Source organism: Mus musculus, chromosome 9 (genome assembly GCF_000001635.26).
Source record: "Mus musculus strain C57BL/6J chromosome 9, GRCm38.p6 C57BL/6J".
In the NCBI taxonomy this organism is placed as follows: Eukaryota; Metazoa; Chordata; class Mammalia; order Rodentia; family Muridae; genus Mus; species Mus musculus.
Genome location: NC_000075.6, coordinates 119371660 through 119390960, shown reverse-complemented (window position 1 = coordinate 119390960; position 19301 = coordinate 119371660). Strand labels below are relative to the sequence as shown.

General features: G+C 48.8%; 1 protein-coding gene across 5 annotated transcripts in view; it reads right to left on the bottom strand.

Moving 5' to 3' along the window:
• Nucleotides 1-19301, bottom strand: part of Xylb (xylulokinase homolog (H. influenzae)) — a 36417-nt gene that overhangs the window by 2837 nt on the left and 14279 nt on the right. For all 5 annotated transcript variants that reach the window (NM_001033209.3, NM_001199568.1, NM_001359699.1 and 2 more), the window contains 11 exons: nt 18973-19045; nt 16543-16661; nt 12636-12717; nt 10935-10975; nt 10262-10377; nt 9344-9459; nt 8634-8707; nt 7528-7624; nt 4584-4642; nt 2193-2280; nt 437-531 (listed from right to left, as the gene is read on the bottom strand). In NM_001033209.3, the coding sequence (NP_001028381.1) occupies nt 437-531; nt 2193-2280; nt 4584-4642; nt 7528-7624; nt 8634-8707; nt 9344-9459; nt 10262-10377; nt 10935-10975; nt 12636-12717; nt 16543-16661; nt 18973-19045 (960 nt within the window). The remainder of the gene's footprint in view (nt 1-436; nt 532-2192; nt 2281-4583; nt 4643-7527; nt 7625-8633; nt 8708-9343; nt 9460-10261; nt 10378-10934; nt 10976-12635; nt 12718-16542; nt 16662-18972; nt 19046-19301) is intronic.

Here is a 19301-nt window from a genome sequence, read left to right as displayed (position 1 = left end):
AGAGAGGATGGGATAGGGGGTTTCTGGAGGGGAAACCAGGAAAGGGGATAACATTTGAAATGTAAACAAACAAACAAAAAGCAAACATGTATTAGTCTTGCAGAGGACCTAGGTCAGTTCCCAGCACCCTTGGCTTCTTTTATATGTCAAGAATGTAATTCTGTAGCCAAGTGAATGTGTCACATGAGTGAGACCCTAGGTTCAAAGCCCAAGTGCTATGGGTTGTGTGTGGAGTGGAGTGGAGTGGAGTGTGTGTGTGTGTGTGTGTGTGTGTGTGTGTTGGGGGTGGGAGAGTGGGTGAGGTAAGATTTCCCTCTGGTTAGGTACAGCAGGTTTAATATAGATGAGAGAGAAAAAGTTACCTTTTAAGGAAAAGAATAAAGGCCCAAGACAGATTGCGAGGCAAGCACTAAGAGAAAATCCAGTGGTTTCTCACCTGGGAAGCTCCTGGGTTGGGGGTGGCAGCCAGGCTGGGCTGAGGTGCTGATTTCACAACCTCCGAAAAGGCCACACCTGTCCCTCCTGCAAGGCCTAGAGGGGAAAGGTCATCATATGCATGTCATGTCACATGAGGATGTTAACTGAGTGTGTCAGATGCTGCCATGGTGACAAAGTCAACCAGGCAGGGCAGCTCAGCAGCAGGCCCCTCCTCAGCCTGCACAAGACTCAGGCTCCTACCCAGCACCACACAAGAAAGCCCATCTTTAAACTGGAGTTGTCCAGCTCAGAAGAGTTATTAAAAGTCACTGATAGGGCTGGTGAGATGGCTCAGTGGGTAAGAGCACCCGACTGCTCTTCTGAAGGTCCGAAGTTCAAATCCCAGCAACCACATGGTGGCTCACAACCATCCGTAATGAGATCTGACTCCCTCTTCTGGAGTGTCTGAAGACAGCTACAGTGTACTTATATATAATAAAAATAAATAAATCTTTAAAGAAAAAAAAAAGTCACCTAGAAAGGGAAGCTCAGTGACTTTAAAAAAAAAAAGTCACTGATAGCAAAATTGCTTATAAAAAATTACTTAAAATGGGGTGATTTTTGTTGTTGTTGTTGTTGTTATACATATCGGAGAATGGGAAGTTCAAGGCTCACCTGGAATCCAGACTGAGTTACTAAGTCAACCTGGACAACTTGGTGAGACCTCATCTCAAAACAAAAAGTATATTAAAGAGAGAGAGAGAGAGAGAGAGAGAGAGGCTTGCGACAGTCTACCAAGCACAGACCAACACAAGGCCCTGGGTTCAGTTCCCAGCATTGGGGTAAGAAGTAAAAATTTGGAAGCAAATTCCCCAATGATCTTGCTACATGAAGTTGCAGAAGTTGGAGGAGAAACAAGAATGAAGGTAAAGATTCATTAAGAGGATAGAGCTCCACCCTTCACTTTCCATGTTGAAAGAAATATCAAGTCTAAGTAGGTGTGCTGAGGAGTGAGTTCACAGGGAAAGAATGAACCCCCGGGGTGAAAGGGTGGAGTCCCTGATGCAGCTGACAGCCAGGGATTCCCTAGGGACAGGTCACAGGGTGAAGCAGCTTAACTGAGACTAGCCTTAACCCCTAACTAACTGAGAGACTAGCCTTAACCCCTAACTAACTGAGAGACTAGCCTTAACCCCTAACTAACTGAGACTAGCCTTAACCCTAACTAACTGAGAGACTAGCCTTAACCCCTAACTAACTGAGAGGCTAGCCTTAACCCCTAACTAACTGAGAGACTAGCCTTAACCCCTAACTAACTGTCTTTGTCTTCGAGTAATGTCTGCAGTTCCAGGGAGACAGCCCAGAGTCAGGGCCTCTGCGGAGCTGTCCATGGTTCTGGACTTCTTGGTTCCGAGGCTTTCACCACTGTCTCAATTTCTTGCTATTCGGGACTCCATCCACTGTCTTCATCTCCCCTGACTGTACAAACCTACAACTAGGCTGCCCGCAAGCATGCCCTGTGGCTTTTTTGGTTTGTCTTTAGAGTTTGACTTGGACAGACCTCATCTCATTTGAATCCTGCCTCCCTTTCTCCACTTTAGAGCACATAAGACAGGGGCTCATTCTTGCTGGGATAAAAATGATGCTAACAGTCCTGAGACTGTGGTGTCCTTCAACAGGGAATTCACCCTCTTCCCCCCCCCCTTCCCACGCTTCTCAGCCCAGTGGTGCTTAAACACCCGTGAGACATCCTGCCCCGTTGTTCATTGACCTACCATGAAAAGCTCGGTATGCGGAGCCGACGCAGGCTGAACTGGTGGTGTCTATGACGTATACGGGGGCCCCAAAAACATCTGCAAGCACCTGGGAGGGACACAGAAGTTGGAATGGGCAAGTCCTGGCTCAGAGAGATCATTCAGAACCTTCCAGACTCTGCTCTCTTTCCTCACGTCTTCTGATGCCTCCCATCCAACCACCGCAGCCCAAAGCACGTGGAGCTGGTGATGAGACAGGAGGACCCTAGAGAAGGGCTACAGTCTCCAGGCTGACTCTAGACCTTTTAAAAGACAAGGTCCTACCACATAGCTCAAGCCAGACTGAGATTTGGTATGTAACCAGGCTAGCCACAAGCACACCATGTTCCCGCTTCTACCTCCAGGGCGCAGAGACTTCAGCTTACAAATTGGCAAGAGTGGCTTTGGCCAACCCTCGCAGAGACCCTTGTAAGCCCCTGGAAGGACTCGATTGAGCGGCTAGGCTCCTGCTGCCCAGACTTCTCTAAAGGCAATGACAGATGCTCCAGCCCCTTGAGGAGGGACAGTGACCTGGTCCCCTGGGCTAGCGGGGGTGGGGGTGGGGGTAAGCCTAAGATGAGACCAAAAAAATCCTACTAATCACTGAGCTTGCCCCAAAACCAAGCCAAAAAAATCCGTCCAATCCCAGACCACCTTGGAAAGCTCCACCCCCTACCTGGCCCCCACAGGAAACCCTAGCCTGCCCACCTGCTCTCTACCCAGCAGAAGCAGCCACCCTCTTGTCTTTCTGTCTGTTCTCTTGTGTGAGGTTTGTTGTATGGTGTGACTTGGTTATATTCCTTGGCCCCTGACTGCCAGGATACCTCCCACTCAGAGCTGCAGACGCTTGCACCTCCTGTCTCCACTTCCCAGTGCTGGGATTACAGGTTCACACAACCAAGGCAGATATTTTCTGTCCACAGGAATCTGAACTCGGGTTCTCATGTCTATGCCCCTGGTTTTTTTAACTATTTATAATCCTCGTTGGTTTGTTGTTGTTTTTTTTTGTTGTTGTTGTTGTTTTGACAATTTGACACAAGTTAGACTCTGATAAGATGGAAACATAGTTGAGAAATTTCTTTCATAAGCTCACCCTGATGATAAGCCTGTGGGGGCATTTTTTTAAATTACTGATTGATATGGGTGGGGGTCCACCCCTGGGCAAATAGTCCTGGGTTCTATAAGACAGCAAGCTAAGCAAGCCATAAGAAGCAAGCCACTCACTAAGTAGTACTGGTCCATGGGCTTTGTCTCAGTTCCCGTCTGCAGGATCCTGTATTCGTTCCCACCCTGAATCCCTCAGTGATGGACTTACAAGCTGAATCAAACCCTTTTCTCCCTAAGGTGCTTTTGCAACATAAACTCTGACTTAAGTTTATTTACTTATTTATTTTCAGTGCTGAAAATCAAACTCAGAACCTCAAGTGTCACAAGACAAATGGATGGACAGCTGAGAAGATGGCTTGTCTCAGTCAAGTGCTTGCTGTATGTGCACAAGGACCTGACTTTAAACCCCTAGAATCCAGGTAAAGAAGCTGAATGTAGCTGGCCAGTAGTGGCACACACCTTTAATCCCAGCACTTGGGAGGCAGAGACAGGTGGATTTCTGAGTTTAAGGCCAGCCTGGTCTACAGAGTGAGTTCCAGGACAGCCAGGGCTACACAGAGAAACCCTGTCTCAGAAAAGAAGAAGAGGAGGATGACGAAAAGAGGAAGAGGAGGAAGAGGAAGAAGAAGGAGGAGCAGGAGGAGGAGGAAGAGGAGGAAGAGGAAGAAGAAGAAGAAGAGGAGGAGGAGGAGGAGAAGGAAGAGGAGGAAGAAGAAGGAGGAGGAGAAGGAGGAGAAGGAGGAGGAGGAAGAAGAAGAAGGAGGAGGAGGAGGAGAAGGAGGAGAAGGAGAAGAAGGAGAGGAGAAGAAGAAGAAGAAGAAGAAGAAGAAGAAGAAGAAGAAGAAGAAGAGGAGGAGGAGGAGGAGGAGGAGGAGGAGGAGGAGGAAGAAGAGGAAGAAGAAGAGGAAGAGGAAGAGGAAGAGGAAGAGGAAGAGGAAGAGGAAGAGGAAGAGGAAGAGGAAGAGGAAGAGGAGGAAGAATGTGCAGCACATGCCAGAAATCCCAGCCCTGGGGAGTCAAATCCCAGGGACTTCCAGTCGATCCCTGGGGCTCACTGGCCAGCCATTCTAGTCGATCCCTGGGGCTCGCTGGCCAGCCATTCTAGTCGATCCCTGGGGCTTGCTGGGCAGCCATTCTAGTCAAATCTGTGAGCTCCAGGTTCAGTGAGAGTTTATTCCCTCCAAATAAAGGGGAGAGTGATAAAGACAGACATCCAGCTCCTAGATGCAAGACAAGGAAGAGGTACAGGGCCACCACCACACATACCTGCAAGATGTCTTTATTGTGAGATGCTCCTCCCGTGGCCAGAATCTTTGTCTTGGGCACTGTAGGACAAAAGATGGAACAGAACTGAAATGCCTGTAGCGATTCTCTCAAGGCAGAAAGGACTGTCCTCCAGCCAGATGGCTTGTGGTGGCTCCAAGGCTGATCTTCCAGAGCTCTGGAGAGACCCAAAGCTTGGCTTACCCATGCAAGGCTCCTCATATGTAATTCGCCTGGGAATCTACAGCCCCTCTGCCTCTATTGTCTTTACCAATGAAAAAAATCAAAGAAGGTGGGGTTGGAGGATGTAGTTCAGTTTGCAGAGCAAACACAAGGCTCCGAGTTCACCACCAGCTACTTTGCTCCACCACACCCCCCCAGCCCCCAAAAAGGAAAAAAATAACTCCCAACAAACTAATAATAGAAGTTTTCTTCTATTGGTAAGTGCCCCATACTTGATTCTTATAGAAAGTTTTGACGGGGTTATTACTGTTGCTATTATTAATATTATTACTACTATTATCTTGTGGGAAGTCACATGTGCCGTTGCAAGGTGGTGCTGGCTACTGCTGGCCACCACGCATAAGTTTGGGCAAACAACCAATGTGTACATATGCAGTAAAGTTTTTTGCCAAGACACTGCCTGGCCCGGGCATGATAATGAGGTTCTGAGAGTATAACCAATCAGATGTGAGACATGCAAATGAGGTATGTTAATGAGGTTCTGTGAGGTACTGAGAGAGAGTAACCAATCAGATGAGGAACATGCAAATGAGGTATAGTGCATAACCAATCCGGGTGTGAGACACGCCTCTCCTAGGCCTATATAAGCAGCACCAGTTCTGGGCTCGGGGTCTCTTCGTCTCTGCAATCAAGCTCTCCCAATAAACGTGTGCAGAAGGATACTGTTGCAGCGTTGTTTTTGCTGGCCAGTTGGGCACGCGCAAGATATCTCACTCTTTAAACGGATTTATTTCACTCTGTGTGTGTGAATACACATACGGGAGAGCAGAAGAGGGAGCTAGGTCTTCCAAATCTGGGTTTGCACTTGAGAGGTGGGATCTGAACTCTTAGTCTTCTCTAAATGTAGCAGGCATTTTAGCCACTGAGCCATCTCTCCTCTATCACCCTTTGACAAGGATTGAGATAGGATTTCATCTAGCCTAGGCTAGCCCCAAACTGTCTTTGTTGTAGGTAGATGACCTAGAACTCCTGACCTAGCTGAGTTCACAAGTATCTGCAACCATGCTCAACCCAGACCAACAACATTCTTTTTTACACTTATTTGTTTGTTTATTTATTTATTTATGCATGGGTATCTATTCTTGAAATCCCCTTTTGATTCTTAGGCAGTATTAAAACTAAATGTGCTGATGACTGACCAAGAACAAACTGATCCACCCCAACAGCCTGGAGAAGCACAGACGAGCACCTCCATGGGTGCATCTTTGCGCGTGTAGGCATGTGAATCGAGGAGAGCCTGTTTGAGAGTGGGAGATGCACACCCAGCAGGCATGAGGTCCTGGGTCCATCGCCAAAATTATGGGGGAAAAAAAACAACCAACAAAACAGGAGCTAGAGAAATGGCTCAGTGATCAGGAGCACTGGCTGCTCTCCCAGAGGACCCTGGGTTTGATGCCCAGCACCTTCATGGCCACTCACAACTGGAAATTCCAGTTCCAGGGGCTTCAATGCCCACTTCTGGCCTCGGCAGGTACCAGGCACACAAGTGGTGCATAGACATCTGTGCAGTTAAAGCGTTCATACAGAATTAAATGAAAATTTTAAAATGAAAAATAAAAATAATAATGATAAATCTGCTGAGAGACACTTGGTGGCAAGTGTTCAAATCTCAAAGCTCACATGGTAGAAAGAGTGAAACGGACTCCATTCTCATGCTGACTGTGTGCCTGTCCCCATCCACAAATTATAAACATACTAAGAAATAAAAAGGGAACACCCACTAAAACCCAGGGGTCTTGTTGGTCTTGTTTGAGAGGAACCTAGCAGGGTTTACAAAGCAGGATTGATTCTTGTTTTTTAAAGATTTTATATGTATACTGTAACTGTCTTCAGACACACCAGAAGATGGCATCAGATCCCATTACAGATGGACAGATGGTTGTGAGCCACCATGTGGCTTCTGGGAATTGAACTCAGGACCTCTGGAAGAGCAGTCCAGTGCTCTTAACTACTGAGCCATCTCTCCAGACCGAGTCTTGCTTTTTAACAGCAAGTTAAAAGAGGGTAAGTATCTTTATGGTCTAAAGGAATTGCTTATTAAGTATCACATATGGTCCTCACGTGCCTTCTCCACTCTAGGCTGCTGGGGTGGCCCCTCCACACCTAAATGTCCATTATTGATGGTCCAAAGACCCCTGCTAGGCACTCAGAACCAACTTCTCTGCCCTGCTTACACAATCTTGTTTCTTAGAAAATTCTGGGGGCTTCAGAGACCTTCTGGATTTAAAAAAATACAATCTGCCAAATGATGTTGGCTTGCTTTTAATCCCAGCATGTGAGGAAGAGGCAGAGGCAGGCAGCAATTCTCTAAGTTCAAGGCCATCTTGGTCTACAGAATGAGTTCTAGGACACCCAGGGCTATATTGAGAAACCCTGTCTCAAAAAACTAAGTTTTAGGATGTTTATCTGTAGCTAGCACACAGCTGTGGGCACAAGAAGACCTCTCCTAATGTCTACAGTCCATGACCTAGCGATCAGTTTAACAGTGACAGAACTGAGAAGCAGATCGCCCTGCCTCTACATCTATACCTGCTCTCTAAGGCACCTCAGTTGCTTTCTCACCCCACCCAGAACCAAGTCCACCCACCATCTCACTACAGCATCTTATAATGTAAGACCTGAATAGACACTCTCTGAGCCCCACCCCCACCTCCCCGGAAGCCCCACATGACCCCAGGACATGTCCAGCTGGTCCCTTACTTACTGACTCTGTAGCCTAGGCCTTCTGCATGAATCCTCTTGGCCATGAATTGTCCTTCAATCAGTGCTCGGATCTCCACATCCCCAGGGAATGCTGAAACCTGTCCCCAGAAAATAGGCACAGCGTGAGGGACTCTGTGTGTGTGTATGTGTGTGTGCACATGTGTGCATGTGTGTAAAATAGGTACAGTGTGAGGGACTCTGGGTGTCCATGTGTGTGTGTGTGTGTGTGTGTGTGTGTGTGTGTGTGTGTGTGTAAAATAGGTATAGTGTGAGGGACTGAGTGTCCAAGTCTATGTTTGTGCATATGTGTGTAAAAGGGTCACACGGAAATGAGAGAAACACAGCTTCTAGCCAAGAAGGTCTGGGTTCGAGCCTCCTCCACCACCTATGTGCTTGTGACTTTGGGCAGGCCATGAAGGCTAAGCCTCCACTTTCACATCTGTAAAAAGGGCTATCAGTGCCTACATCACAGAGTTGAAAGTGAAATCACAAGCATGATGCCTGGAACCCAGGGCTCCTCAAGCAAATGTCACTGTCTCTCTAAAGGGCCTTTTCCACTAGGAAGAAATTCCTGCCTTCAGGACCCAAGAGCTGCAGTGCAGTGGAAGATCCGGTTACCAAGGAAACGTCCTGCAACAAACAGCAGTCGGGAACTGTCAGGAGCTTACAGAGCACTGTGGTTGCTTGCATTCTTCCTTGGGGGAGGGGCAGGACCTGTCTAAGCCCCTCCTGAGACCCCAACTCTAGAATGCACCCGAGCACACCTGTAGATGAGCAGGCGATGCACCCCTAAAAGCTTGTTACACAGGGCTCAACGCCAGAGTCAATGCATGCAGCTCTAAAGCCTGCAGCGTACGTGCCTGAGGCTGGGAAGTCAGCTGCTGGTTAGAGTGCTTTCCGGGTAGCAAGAGGACCTGAGTCTGGAGCCTCCTACGGTGGAGCTGGAGAATCCCCTGAGGAAGCTCTGGCTTTGACTGAGAGAACCTGTCCCAATGAATACGGCCAAAGAACAGCCCAGGAAGACTCCACGCACACCGGCAACACACATGTAAACACACACACACACACACACACACACACACACACACACGAAAAAGACACAAGTACCTCCATGTTTTCCGCATTAAACCTATGACGCCCAATAATTTCAGGGGTGATCTCCATTACATCGAAATAAAAACCTGAAGCAAAAGCAGAAAGGGATTATAGCTGTCGCCACCTCAGAGCCAAAAAAATACAGTTTCTCAAAAAACTTCCAAAAAGATGAAGCAAAAGTTATGTCATCTGTGCCTCAGTCTCCTCCCGCCCCCCAGAGGAGCCCTGTGATATCCTGCGACCTTTCTCTCACGGGACAGAGGGGACTGGAAAGGCCCGGGCTGTTCTGAGGCAACCTCTCTTATTCCACTTGGCAGCTCAGCTGAAGAACAGCTGTCTCACTAACCCTGAGCACCAGGTGAGGGATGCTAGGAGAGACATGTCCCTTCCTTCCTCAGGACATAGCCTGCTGCTGCCTTCTGTCTGGGGCAGACACCTGCATACTGAGAAGGAGCGGGCCACGGGAGATCCTGTGGCAAACCACCTCTGATGCCATCTCCAGGGATATTCAAGGGGACGAAGATATAACTCGAGTCTGACCTTTCACTGGAGGTTTAGGGAGCAGCAGCCAAGGGTAACCACGTGAGTGCACCCTCAGAACCTGGGGACCCACACCAGCTCATGAGAACACATGTGGAGACAGAAAGCACCCCTCCCAGCTTCTACACACCCCAACTCATGGTGCTCCGAGCCTTGCTGCCCTGTCCACAGGCCCAGCCTACCCAAGTTTCCGTTGTTCCCCATCGCCGTGGACTTCAGGGCCTTAGAGAACTTGTTCCAGGAACAGGAGGCCGACTCATCTCGGATCTTCTCTCTCATGAGGGAGCCGTTTTTAAAGCTGCAGAAACAGACACAGTATGAGCCCTGGGCTCCCAGGTTTGGTGATGTTAGGTTGGAATCCAGGTGCCCCCCCCCCCCCATGCTAGGCAAGGATTTTCTCCCAGACTGGACACAGGGTTGTTGAAAGAGTCCCAGGCAGAAGGTCTCCAGGTCAGGCTAGACCACAACCCATGGGAGGGGCATAACAGGCAGCCCAAATCTCAAGTATTTTAGTGTCTCCTTTGGTTTCATGGACATCCTGGAAGGTACTAGACTCACGCTTATCTTGGGATATGTTTATGCTGGCCACTGCACAGAGGGACCCACACAGGGCTCTCTATACCTTGCTTCTGCTCTTCAATAGCGCTGGGTACTAGCCCAACTAGACCTGAATATTCTCCAGTAGTTCTAGATGCTTACAGCTCAAAAGCCTTCTGAGCCAAGTTGCTTCCAACAGGTACCAAAGGCCTGTGACCAGGACATGGAGCATGCAGCTGCTGTAAGAACTCTCGGAAGCAAGCTGTCCCCAGATCATTTGCTGAGGGTCAATTTAAACATGTAGGTCAGAGCGCCACGAAGCACACGCCTTACTTACAAAACCAGTGCCATCCAGGACAGCATTGGAGGTGGAGTTTGCACCTAAGCTTGGGGGCCTATAGGTCTTTGGCTCTTCCCCAGATGGTTCTGCTGTCAAGCAAAAACTCATGTGTCCTGTGGCCTTAGCTGCCCACGAGGCAATTTCGTAGGAAGAGCTTGGGGGTGTCTGGTTGTGCCTGGTCTGTGTGCACTTTCTTTCCCCAGCCCAGAAATTCCAGGATTACCATAGAAGCGCCATGTAATGCTGCGGATCCACTGGGTTGCAGAAGATGTGGCCTTCCAAGGCAGGCATGGGCTTCTGGAGCCAGAGAAACAGGGTGTCGCTGGTGCCCAGGCTGACCTGAGGAGAGCAGAGCAGAGGGTGAGGTGCCTGGGGCTTGCCTACAAGTGTCCTCTGCCAGTGATGCACTCCGCACCCCACCCTGCCTTCATCCAGTCACTTTGACCCTCATACTGTAAGTGATAACTGCTGACCCTCCTTTTTTTCTTGACTCTCCTCATACCACGTGAGTTAAAAGTCAGCTACCCAGAGTCAGTCTCTTGTGGTCACCATCACGGACTTTCTAGAGCCTAATTCCGAATCATCGAAGTAATGGTTTCCCAAATGGCTCCCCTGGTAGATATAGAAAAGCCATTGAGGAAATCTTCCCACAGACCTGGGAGCTCACAGCAGCCTAACCCTCTTCCAACCCTCGGCTACTGCGCCCAGCAGGCAGTCACTGTCAAGCGGACAGGGGTCATGCCTGACATCAGCAAAGGACAATGACCTAAAGAAAGCCAGTGGACCTCCATCCTCTTTAGAGGCAGCAGACCCTCTGGCAGTAGCCAACACACAGCTGAGACTCGGCACCCCAGTCCCCAGGACAGTAGGTCTGCAGGTGTGAGAAGTCACCTTACCGCAATATCTCCTTCCTCCAGCCTCATGCCGGCCAGTGACGCTGGGAATGGAAGGGGAGCCTCTGGTTAGCACGAGTCACGTGAGATCCACAGAGCAAACTGTAGTAACCACCTAGACAGCAGCGCGGATACCACCTTCTGCTTCAACCCACAGTTGAGCGAGAAGAGTTTAAGGAGCTAAAAAGCGATAGGGATCAAAGGGTGGACTGCTCCAGCCAAGGCCCTGATTTGGGCTGAGAAATCTCCTTCAGGGATACAATCTTCCCCACCACTGCCAGGTACTCAAAGCCCAGAGAACCAAGGAGACCAGGCCAAGGCATCGAGAACATACATGACAGGAAAGACAGAGGTAAGCACACAGGAACGCAGTGGATTTTGCTCACCCAGGACAAAGGAAAGGCTGAGGTTTTGGCGATTGCCTCCTGCAGCAATCTTCTCCGCCCTCTTTGCTGGTATGCCCCAGCACTAAAGAGGACCTAGCACATAGCTGGTCTACCCTGAATGCTGAGTAGATGAACTGAGTGGAGGAGAATTGGGAACAGAAACAGACAGCCCTAAACTCGGCAGTGGGCTGTGCACAGGAGACATTGCAGAGTTCATGGCAGGAGGTCGGGACGGTTGAAGCCCTGACACATACATCAGGTTGACCAGAAGGACGGAAGCTAATGCATGCACATAGGAAGAAGCTAAGGAGGACCCCTCCAGTGTTAGCTGTTCTTTGAAGGCTGGCTAGGAAAAGCTGGCTTCCCCCATGGGGCTAGAGTACAGCATACAACATATAGTGTGGTCTATCTGGTCTTTCATAGAAACCAGAGGCCTCTAGAGTCCCTGAAGGAGAAGAGGCAAGGTGGAGAGTGCCACAAGAAGTAAACTGTTTATAGACCAGATGACCTCAGAACAGCATCCTGAAGGACGGGCCGAGGAGCTAAGATGGTAGCTGGAATAGAATGGAGGTGGGAGTGGGAAGACAATGGCCTTCTTTATGACCACCGACCTTCACCAAGACAGTACAGGCCTGAGCCCATGCCTGAGCCTTTGAGAGTGGTGGGGCCTGGCCGGGGTTGAGATAAAGAGCCAGAATTCAGAGGGCACAGCTGGCCAGTGGGCTGGGCATGGATGGTGGTTTCCACTGCATGTAATCCCAGCATCAGGGAGGTGGAGACCTAATATATTCTGAGGCTCTACAACCAGCCAGCATAGTGAACATGGGTATTCCAGGTTAGTGAAAAACCCTACGTAAAAAGAGAAGGTGGGCAGCATATGAAGAATGACAAACAGCATGGGCTGTCCCATCTATACATGCACCCACACACGTGTGCACATGCACTCACACACACGTGTACACATGTACCCACACACATGTGCACTTGTGAGCACACACATTTGCATATGCACATACACATATGCATAGAGAGAAAGAGAGAGAGATGACCAAGAGGATGGCATGGAATTCTTTAAAAGTCCAGTAAGAATCAGGTTTGGTGACTCACATCCATATTTCTGTACCTGAGAGGCTGGGGACAACGAGACTGATAAGTATGAGGTCAGCCTGGGCTATGTAGTAAGATCTAGGCCTTCAGAAACCCCGCCCTCAAAAAAAAAGTGTGTGTGTGTGTGTGTGTGTGTGTGTGTGTGGAAAAAGAAGGAAGTACAGCAACCCAGCTGGTCTGCTAGCAGAGCAACCCCCACTGAGATACTTACCTGGGTTGTCCCCACTGAAGGCCACCACTTTGCATCCTGGAGGGAATCCATAGCGCTGGACGTAGTAGGAAGAAATGGTTCCCTAGGGAGAAAGAACACTGTGTTCTGCTGAGGTAGCCACAGCCTGCTAAGTACAGCCACACACAGCTCAACCCAGGAGACTTCTGGCTCCAGGTCACTGGAGCAGAAGGAATTTCCCACTCCTCAGGCTTTGAGGAGCTGCAGGAATCTGTGACATAGCCTGGAGCTCCATCATCCTTCCACAGAAGGACCCCAGTACATTTGGAACTCCAGGCTTGAGGGCAGCCACCTTGAGGATCACATGAGTTTGAGAAATTCAGGACCGTCAGAACACAGCAACTTCCACCCTCTACCTACTTTGTGGATACCGAATCTGGATACAATGCGGAAGGATAAAGGACATCCATCGCTAAGCAAGCTCACAGATAACACAGCAAGCTCACAGATGACACAGCAAGCTCACAGACACAGCAAGCTCACAGACACAGCAAGCTCACAGACACAGCAAGCTCACAAACGACACAGCAAGTGCCCATTCATTTGCTCATCATGTCAGCAACTAGACTAAGAATATAAGATAAACAAGTGCAGAGAACAGAGTTCTAAAGAAAACTAACCTCAGAGTCAGCTTGGGCTAGCCTCAACTAGATAGGAAGCTCAAGGCCAACCTGGGCAACATGAGACTGCCTCAAGAAAATGGGATTAGGCCTGGAGAGATGGCTCAGAGGTTTAGATCACTGACTGCTCTTCCAGAGGTCCTGAGTTCAATTCCCAGTAACCACACGGCAGCTCACAACCATGTGTAATGGGATCTGATGCCCTCTTCTGGTGTGTCTGAAGACAGCGACAGTATACTTATATACATAAAATAAACAAATCTTTAAAATAAGAAAAAAAAAGAAAAGAAAATGGGGGTAGATTAGAGGTCTAGCACATTTAGCAGAATGCCCAACCAGCATTCAACTAACAAAACACTGCATGTGGTCCCAGCATCAGGCAAACCCAGAATGGGAAGGGGCTCCGGAGATGGCTCAGCAGTTAAAACACTTGCTGCTGCAGCAGGGGCCCTGGGTTCAGGTCCCAGCATCCACAGTGGCTCAGCCACTTGTAACTCCACCTCCAGGGAATTTGATTCCCTCTTCTGGACTCTGTGGGCACTACACACACATAGACATGTAGGCAACCACTCATACACACAAATCTAAAAAAAAAATCTAAACCAGGCATGGTGGTATACATGTAATCTTAGGACTCAGGAGACAGAGATAACAGGTCAGAAGTTTAAGGTTATCCTTGGCTACACAGCAAGTTCTTGGCCAGCCCGAGATACCAGAGACCCTATCTCCTCTTCTTCCTTCTCCTCCTCCTCTTCCTCCTCCTCCTCATCATCATCGTGATACTATTAATAATGGTGGTGGTGAGGTGGAGGCAGGTAGATCTCTGAGTTTGAGGCCAATGTGGTTTACAGAGTGAGTTCCAGGACAGCCAGTATTACACAGAGAAATCCTGTCTCGAAAAACCAATAATAATAATAATAATAATAATAATAATAATAATAATAATAATAAAGGATTCCTTTAAATCAAGATCAGAGCCCATCTCTCCCACAAAAGTATTCTTTAGAAAGTAGTTAAAAAGGGCAGGGAAAGCCAGACAGTGGTGGCACACACTTCTAATCCCAGCACTTAGGAGGCGGAGGCAGACAGATTTCTGTGAGTTCAAGGCCAGCCCGGTCTACAGAGTGAGTTCCAAGACAGCCAGGACTACACAGAGAAACCCTGTCTCGGGGGAATAAAAAAGCAAGCAAGAGAGTGAGCGAGCGAGAGAGCAAAAGAAAAGAAGAGAGAGAGAGAGAGAAAGCAAGAAACAAACAAACAAAAGTCATGATGGCTGATGCCTATAATCCCAACTCAGGAAGCTGAGACAGGAGGATGACCATAAATTCAAGGCCACTCTGGACTACATAGTAATGGGCCAGTATGAGTCATAGTAGATTGACTCAAAAAAACATATTTTTTAAAGATATTGTTTCCCCTACTAGGAGAAGAAAAAAAATTTCCATCCATCATTGTTTTGAGTTTTCAACAGAACGACCCATCCTCTGGGAAAATAAACGGCTCTGACCTAGGTTGCCTCAGACGCTAGAATGTGATTGATGGGGCCTGTGAGCAGGCTAACATGGAGGAGCGACCTAGGGACGCAGAGAAAACCAGAAGGCAGGAGCTTAAGGGAGCCTTGTCACACTGGGCACCCCAAAGGCAATGGGGCGGGAGCCACAGAGGAACCTCTAAAAGCTGGGGTAGGTCCCGAGGACTGACTCACAGTGGACAAGCAGGGAACAGTTGCTCACTCACAGGCTCCTGTGCCTCTCTGATGATGACTGCCCTACACACTCACGGGACAGTCAGGGAGTCAGGGAGGCCCCAACATGGAAAGTTTGATTCCAACAGAGGTGACACCCCGTGAAGCCAGTGACTTCTCATCCGCATTTGGTCAATAAGTGGAAACACATTTTCTCAGAACCGGTTCTTTCCTGTTACTCTAACACTTGCCTCTAAAAAGACTCCTTAATGGCATTCTCGCTTTACATAAGCAAAGCCTGCATTCTCCATTTCACATGAAAGAAAAGGCCACAGATGGTGGTAACATTCCAGGGGCTCAGTGTACACACAAAACCCCAAAAATAAAAGCAAAATTCCCACACTTCAACAGTCAAGCCCGACCACTGACTTGGGGTTTGACCCCTAGTGACCCATGATAACTGAAGCTTAACTTTTTGGTTGGTTGTTTTTCTGTGACAGGGTCTCACTTGTGAGTGAGCAACTGTTCCCTGCTTGTCCCCTGTGGGTGAGCAGCCCTGGGGTCACACAGACAGAGATTAAACCCTGGCTACACTCATACCCTCCTGGTTTTGGCTTATTGTTGTTGTTTTGAGCCAGGGTCTCTATATAGCCTAAGATGGCCTGGAACTTGTGTAGACCAGGCTGGCCTAGAACTCAAAGAGTCTCCCCCACCCCCACCCCCCATTGTATCTTCTCCTCTTCTTCATTCGACAAGGTAACTTGATATCCACCCGTCCACATTGGTGGACCCCACACAGGGGCACATGAGATGAGACAACTAACTCCCCCTTGGCTGCTGTAAATGAAGTCTCATGATCCTCCCTACAGCCAAGAACAGGGTCAGCCAAACAGAATGCACTTGGCTGTTCACAGCCCGTATCCATTCCAAATGGGTGGCCCCAGGTAGGCCAAGCAAGCTAGGTATGGTGGTGCACAAGCCTTTAATTTCAGCACTACGAGGCAGAGGCGGGGGGTGGGGGGGTGGGGGGGAGGTGTCTCTTTGAGTTCTAGGCCAGACTGGTCTACACAAGTTCCATGCCATCTTAGGCTATATAGAGACCCTGCCTCAAAACAACAACAATAAGCCAAAACCAGGAGGGTATGAGTGCAGCCAGGGTTTAATCTCTGTCTGTGTGACCCCAGCGCCTGTACTCTGTCTGTCAGATGCTCAGTATCTGTTTTCCATACCCTACATGATGCAAGTTTCCATGCTAGTGCCCAGAACTTCAGCACTCTGCACGTTTATCCTTAGGGGTGCAGTCACCCAGAAGCCCCTCAGAGAGCTTGGGAACCTAGCCAGGTACTTGAACACTACTACAGTATTCAGATATTCTGACTAATTTCAAATGCTGCCGCACTTAGGCTTAAGTGAAAACTCTCTCTCTTTCTCTCTCTCTTGTGTATGTGTGTGTGTGTGTATATGCGTGTGTGTATGTGTGTGTGTGTGTGTGTGTGTGTGTGTGTGTGTGTGCGTGTGCATGACCCTAGGCTTCACCAGCAGTGCCCAAAGCCACACTGAAGTCACTTCTGGAGAGACAACTTACCACAACTGAACAGGAAGGGACCGGTGAGCCCAGCTTCTCCTCCAAATGGGGAGCACAGACATCCAGACAAGCCTGGGACCAGACTTTTTCCTGGATCTGCAACAGATTCATTCCGGACCCTAAGGAAGGAAGGACACAAAAATAATAAACCTCTGGAGGGAGGGAGCTTTGGTGGCAGAGCTGGGTAAAACTGGTGGAGAAAGTCAATTCTCTGGTGCAAAGGTGTGACTGGTTCTCTGTCTTCGTCCGCTTTTTGAAAGAAGATGTATTTACCTGCTTTCCTATGAGTGGATGCTTGCGTTTGCATGTATGGATGCTTGTTTGCATGTATGTCTGTGCACCACGTATGTATAGTGCCAGTGGATTCCAGCACACAATGTCACGCTTTTGAAAATGGAGTTTCAGATGGTTGTAAGTTGCCATGCAGGTACTGGAAACTGAGCCCAGGGCCTCTCTCCAAGAGCACTGAGCCTCCTTTCCAGCCCTGTGGCTGGTTCTGTGTCATCAAAGAAAGAAGGGTCCTCTTTGAACCTAAGAGCCAGAAGGCAGCAGGGTCCATGTAAGGAAACCGTGGTGCTTCCACCTCCTCCAAATACTCCCTCAGATGCCCATCACACAGGGAGCCCGAGAGCCTGCTGTTCTGAGGCCTGCCAGGCAGCAACTGTTCCCATGCCCTGTGAGCTTTAAGGCACCCACCTGAGCCAACCTTGAGAGAGGGCAGTTCTCAGATACCTCAATCTCATGGCCCTTTCCAGGAAAAGACATGTAAGGTGGGGGTCCTTAGGATGGTAGCTTTTAAAAATATATATTATTTTATTTATATAAATAATGTATTATTTATCATTTTTAATAATGTGTTGATATATCTGTCTGTGGCTATGTGCACATGAAGGCAGGCACCCAGAGAGCCCATACGAGGCTGTTGGATCCCCCGTCGCTGGAGGTCCGAGTGGTTGTGAGCCAGCAGACACAGGTGCTGGGAACGAGTGGGTAGTTTGCAAGACCAGCACATGCTAAGTGCAGAAAGAGAGCAGAGCCACACATTTGCTGTTCCGGGTGTCACGGTCCAAGGCGGCCTCAGTAGCTGCCCAGAAGGTTCAAGTGCCTGTCAGTCAAAACATTGTTGTTTGTCTTTCTTCTTAAGCCCCGGTCTTGCTTCACAGGCTCACCCCAAACTTACTATGTAGCTTAGCTTAACCTGGGGCTTCTGGTCATCCTCCCTCTGACCCCCAAGGCTGGGATAACAAGCACCCAGTTTCCCATGGTCCCAGAAACTGCCCAGGGCTTCATGCACTAGGCAAGCATTCTACAAACTAAGCTATGTCCCAGCTCCCAAATAAGCTTCCATTCTTTATATGTGACCTGATCTCAAGGGATTTTATTACGCCAACAGAAAATGGACTAAAATATTCTCACCCTCACCAATGAGTTCTTTCAAGGACTTCCCTCTAGCTTCCCCTCCCTGTTGACATCGATTCTATTTTATGAGAGTTTTGATACCAAAAGTTCACGATTCTGAGTGGGGTGTGGTGGTATACATTTGTAATCAAAGCACCTCAGGAGGCAGAGGCAGAGGCAGAGGCAGGAGGATTGCTATGAGTTTGAAGCAAGCCTGAGCTACATAATGAATTCAAGGATAGCCTGGGCCACACAACAAAATCTTGTCTCAAAAAACTAAAACCAGAGGGTAGAGAGATAGCTCAGGGTTAGGTTAAAAGCTTGTACTCAAAAGTAAATCTATTTTTAAAGCTGTAAGTCAAAATTAAAACAAAATCCATAATGCTGAGCATGGTGGCTAGAAATCAGGAAGCAGAGGCAACAGGTCATCTACAGCTTTACTGTAAGCTAACGGCCAGCCTGGGCTTCAAGAGACTATCTCACAGAACAAAATTGGGCTGAATAATAAATAATTAAAGAAGATAAATAAGAATTCATAAATTGGGCAAGCATGAACAACAAAGTAGACTGCGGGAGCCAGGTTCCAACACGCTCCCTGAGGATCCTTGCCGCTGGTACTCACACCTCCTGAGGTGTCCCCAACCCAGCTCTTGATGATCCCTGTGACCAGAAAGATGAAGCAAGGAGCAACTGCCCTTCCCCCACTGCTCCCCTCCCTCTCCCTCCCCCTCCCCCTCCTTGCACACCCTTCCTCACACAGCCCCCCTCTTCCTTCCCACAGTCTCATCAAGTACCTTACAGAGGCACTTTGGAAGCTTCCCCGGCCCTGCCACCCTCCAGATGCCTACACCTTGGCTGCTGGTTTGGTTGCCACCCTGTGTGTGATCTTGAGCCAGGCCCACCCAGTCCAGCTTCTGCTACATTCCAGGCTAAAGGATCGTCGGGCACTAAGGGACATAAGCCTTTGCCATCTTCAGCCGGTGAGTGACGAGGACACTTGTCACACGTGAACTAGCGTGCTCTGAGGCTTACCATCACTGTAGTCGATGGGCGAGTACCCACCCAGGAACAGCGAGGCAGCAAAGCTGCTGACCAAGGAAATTCTCTGGAAAAGAAGGAAGCAGGATGAGAGTACTGACCTCCACACACCCAAGCTACTGAACACTTCACACATGCATGCACACACATGCACATACATGCACACATACATACACACATAAGCACATACATGTGCACATGCACACACAAATACACTCATGTGCACAGACAATCACACAAGCACATGTACACACGTGTGCACACATGCACAACACACATAGAGGCACACAAGCACATACATATGCACACTCACACACATTCAC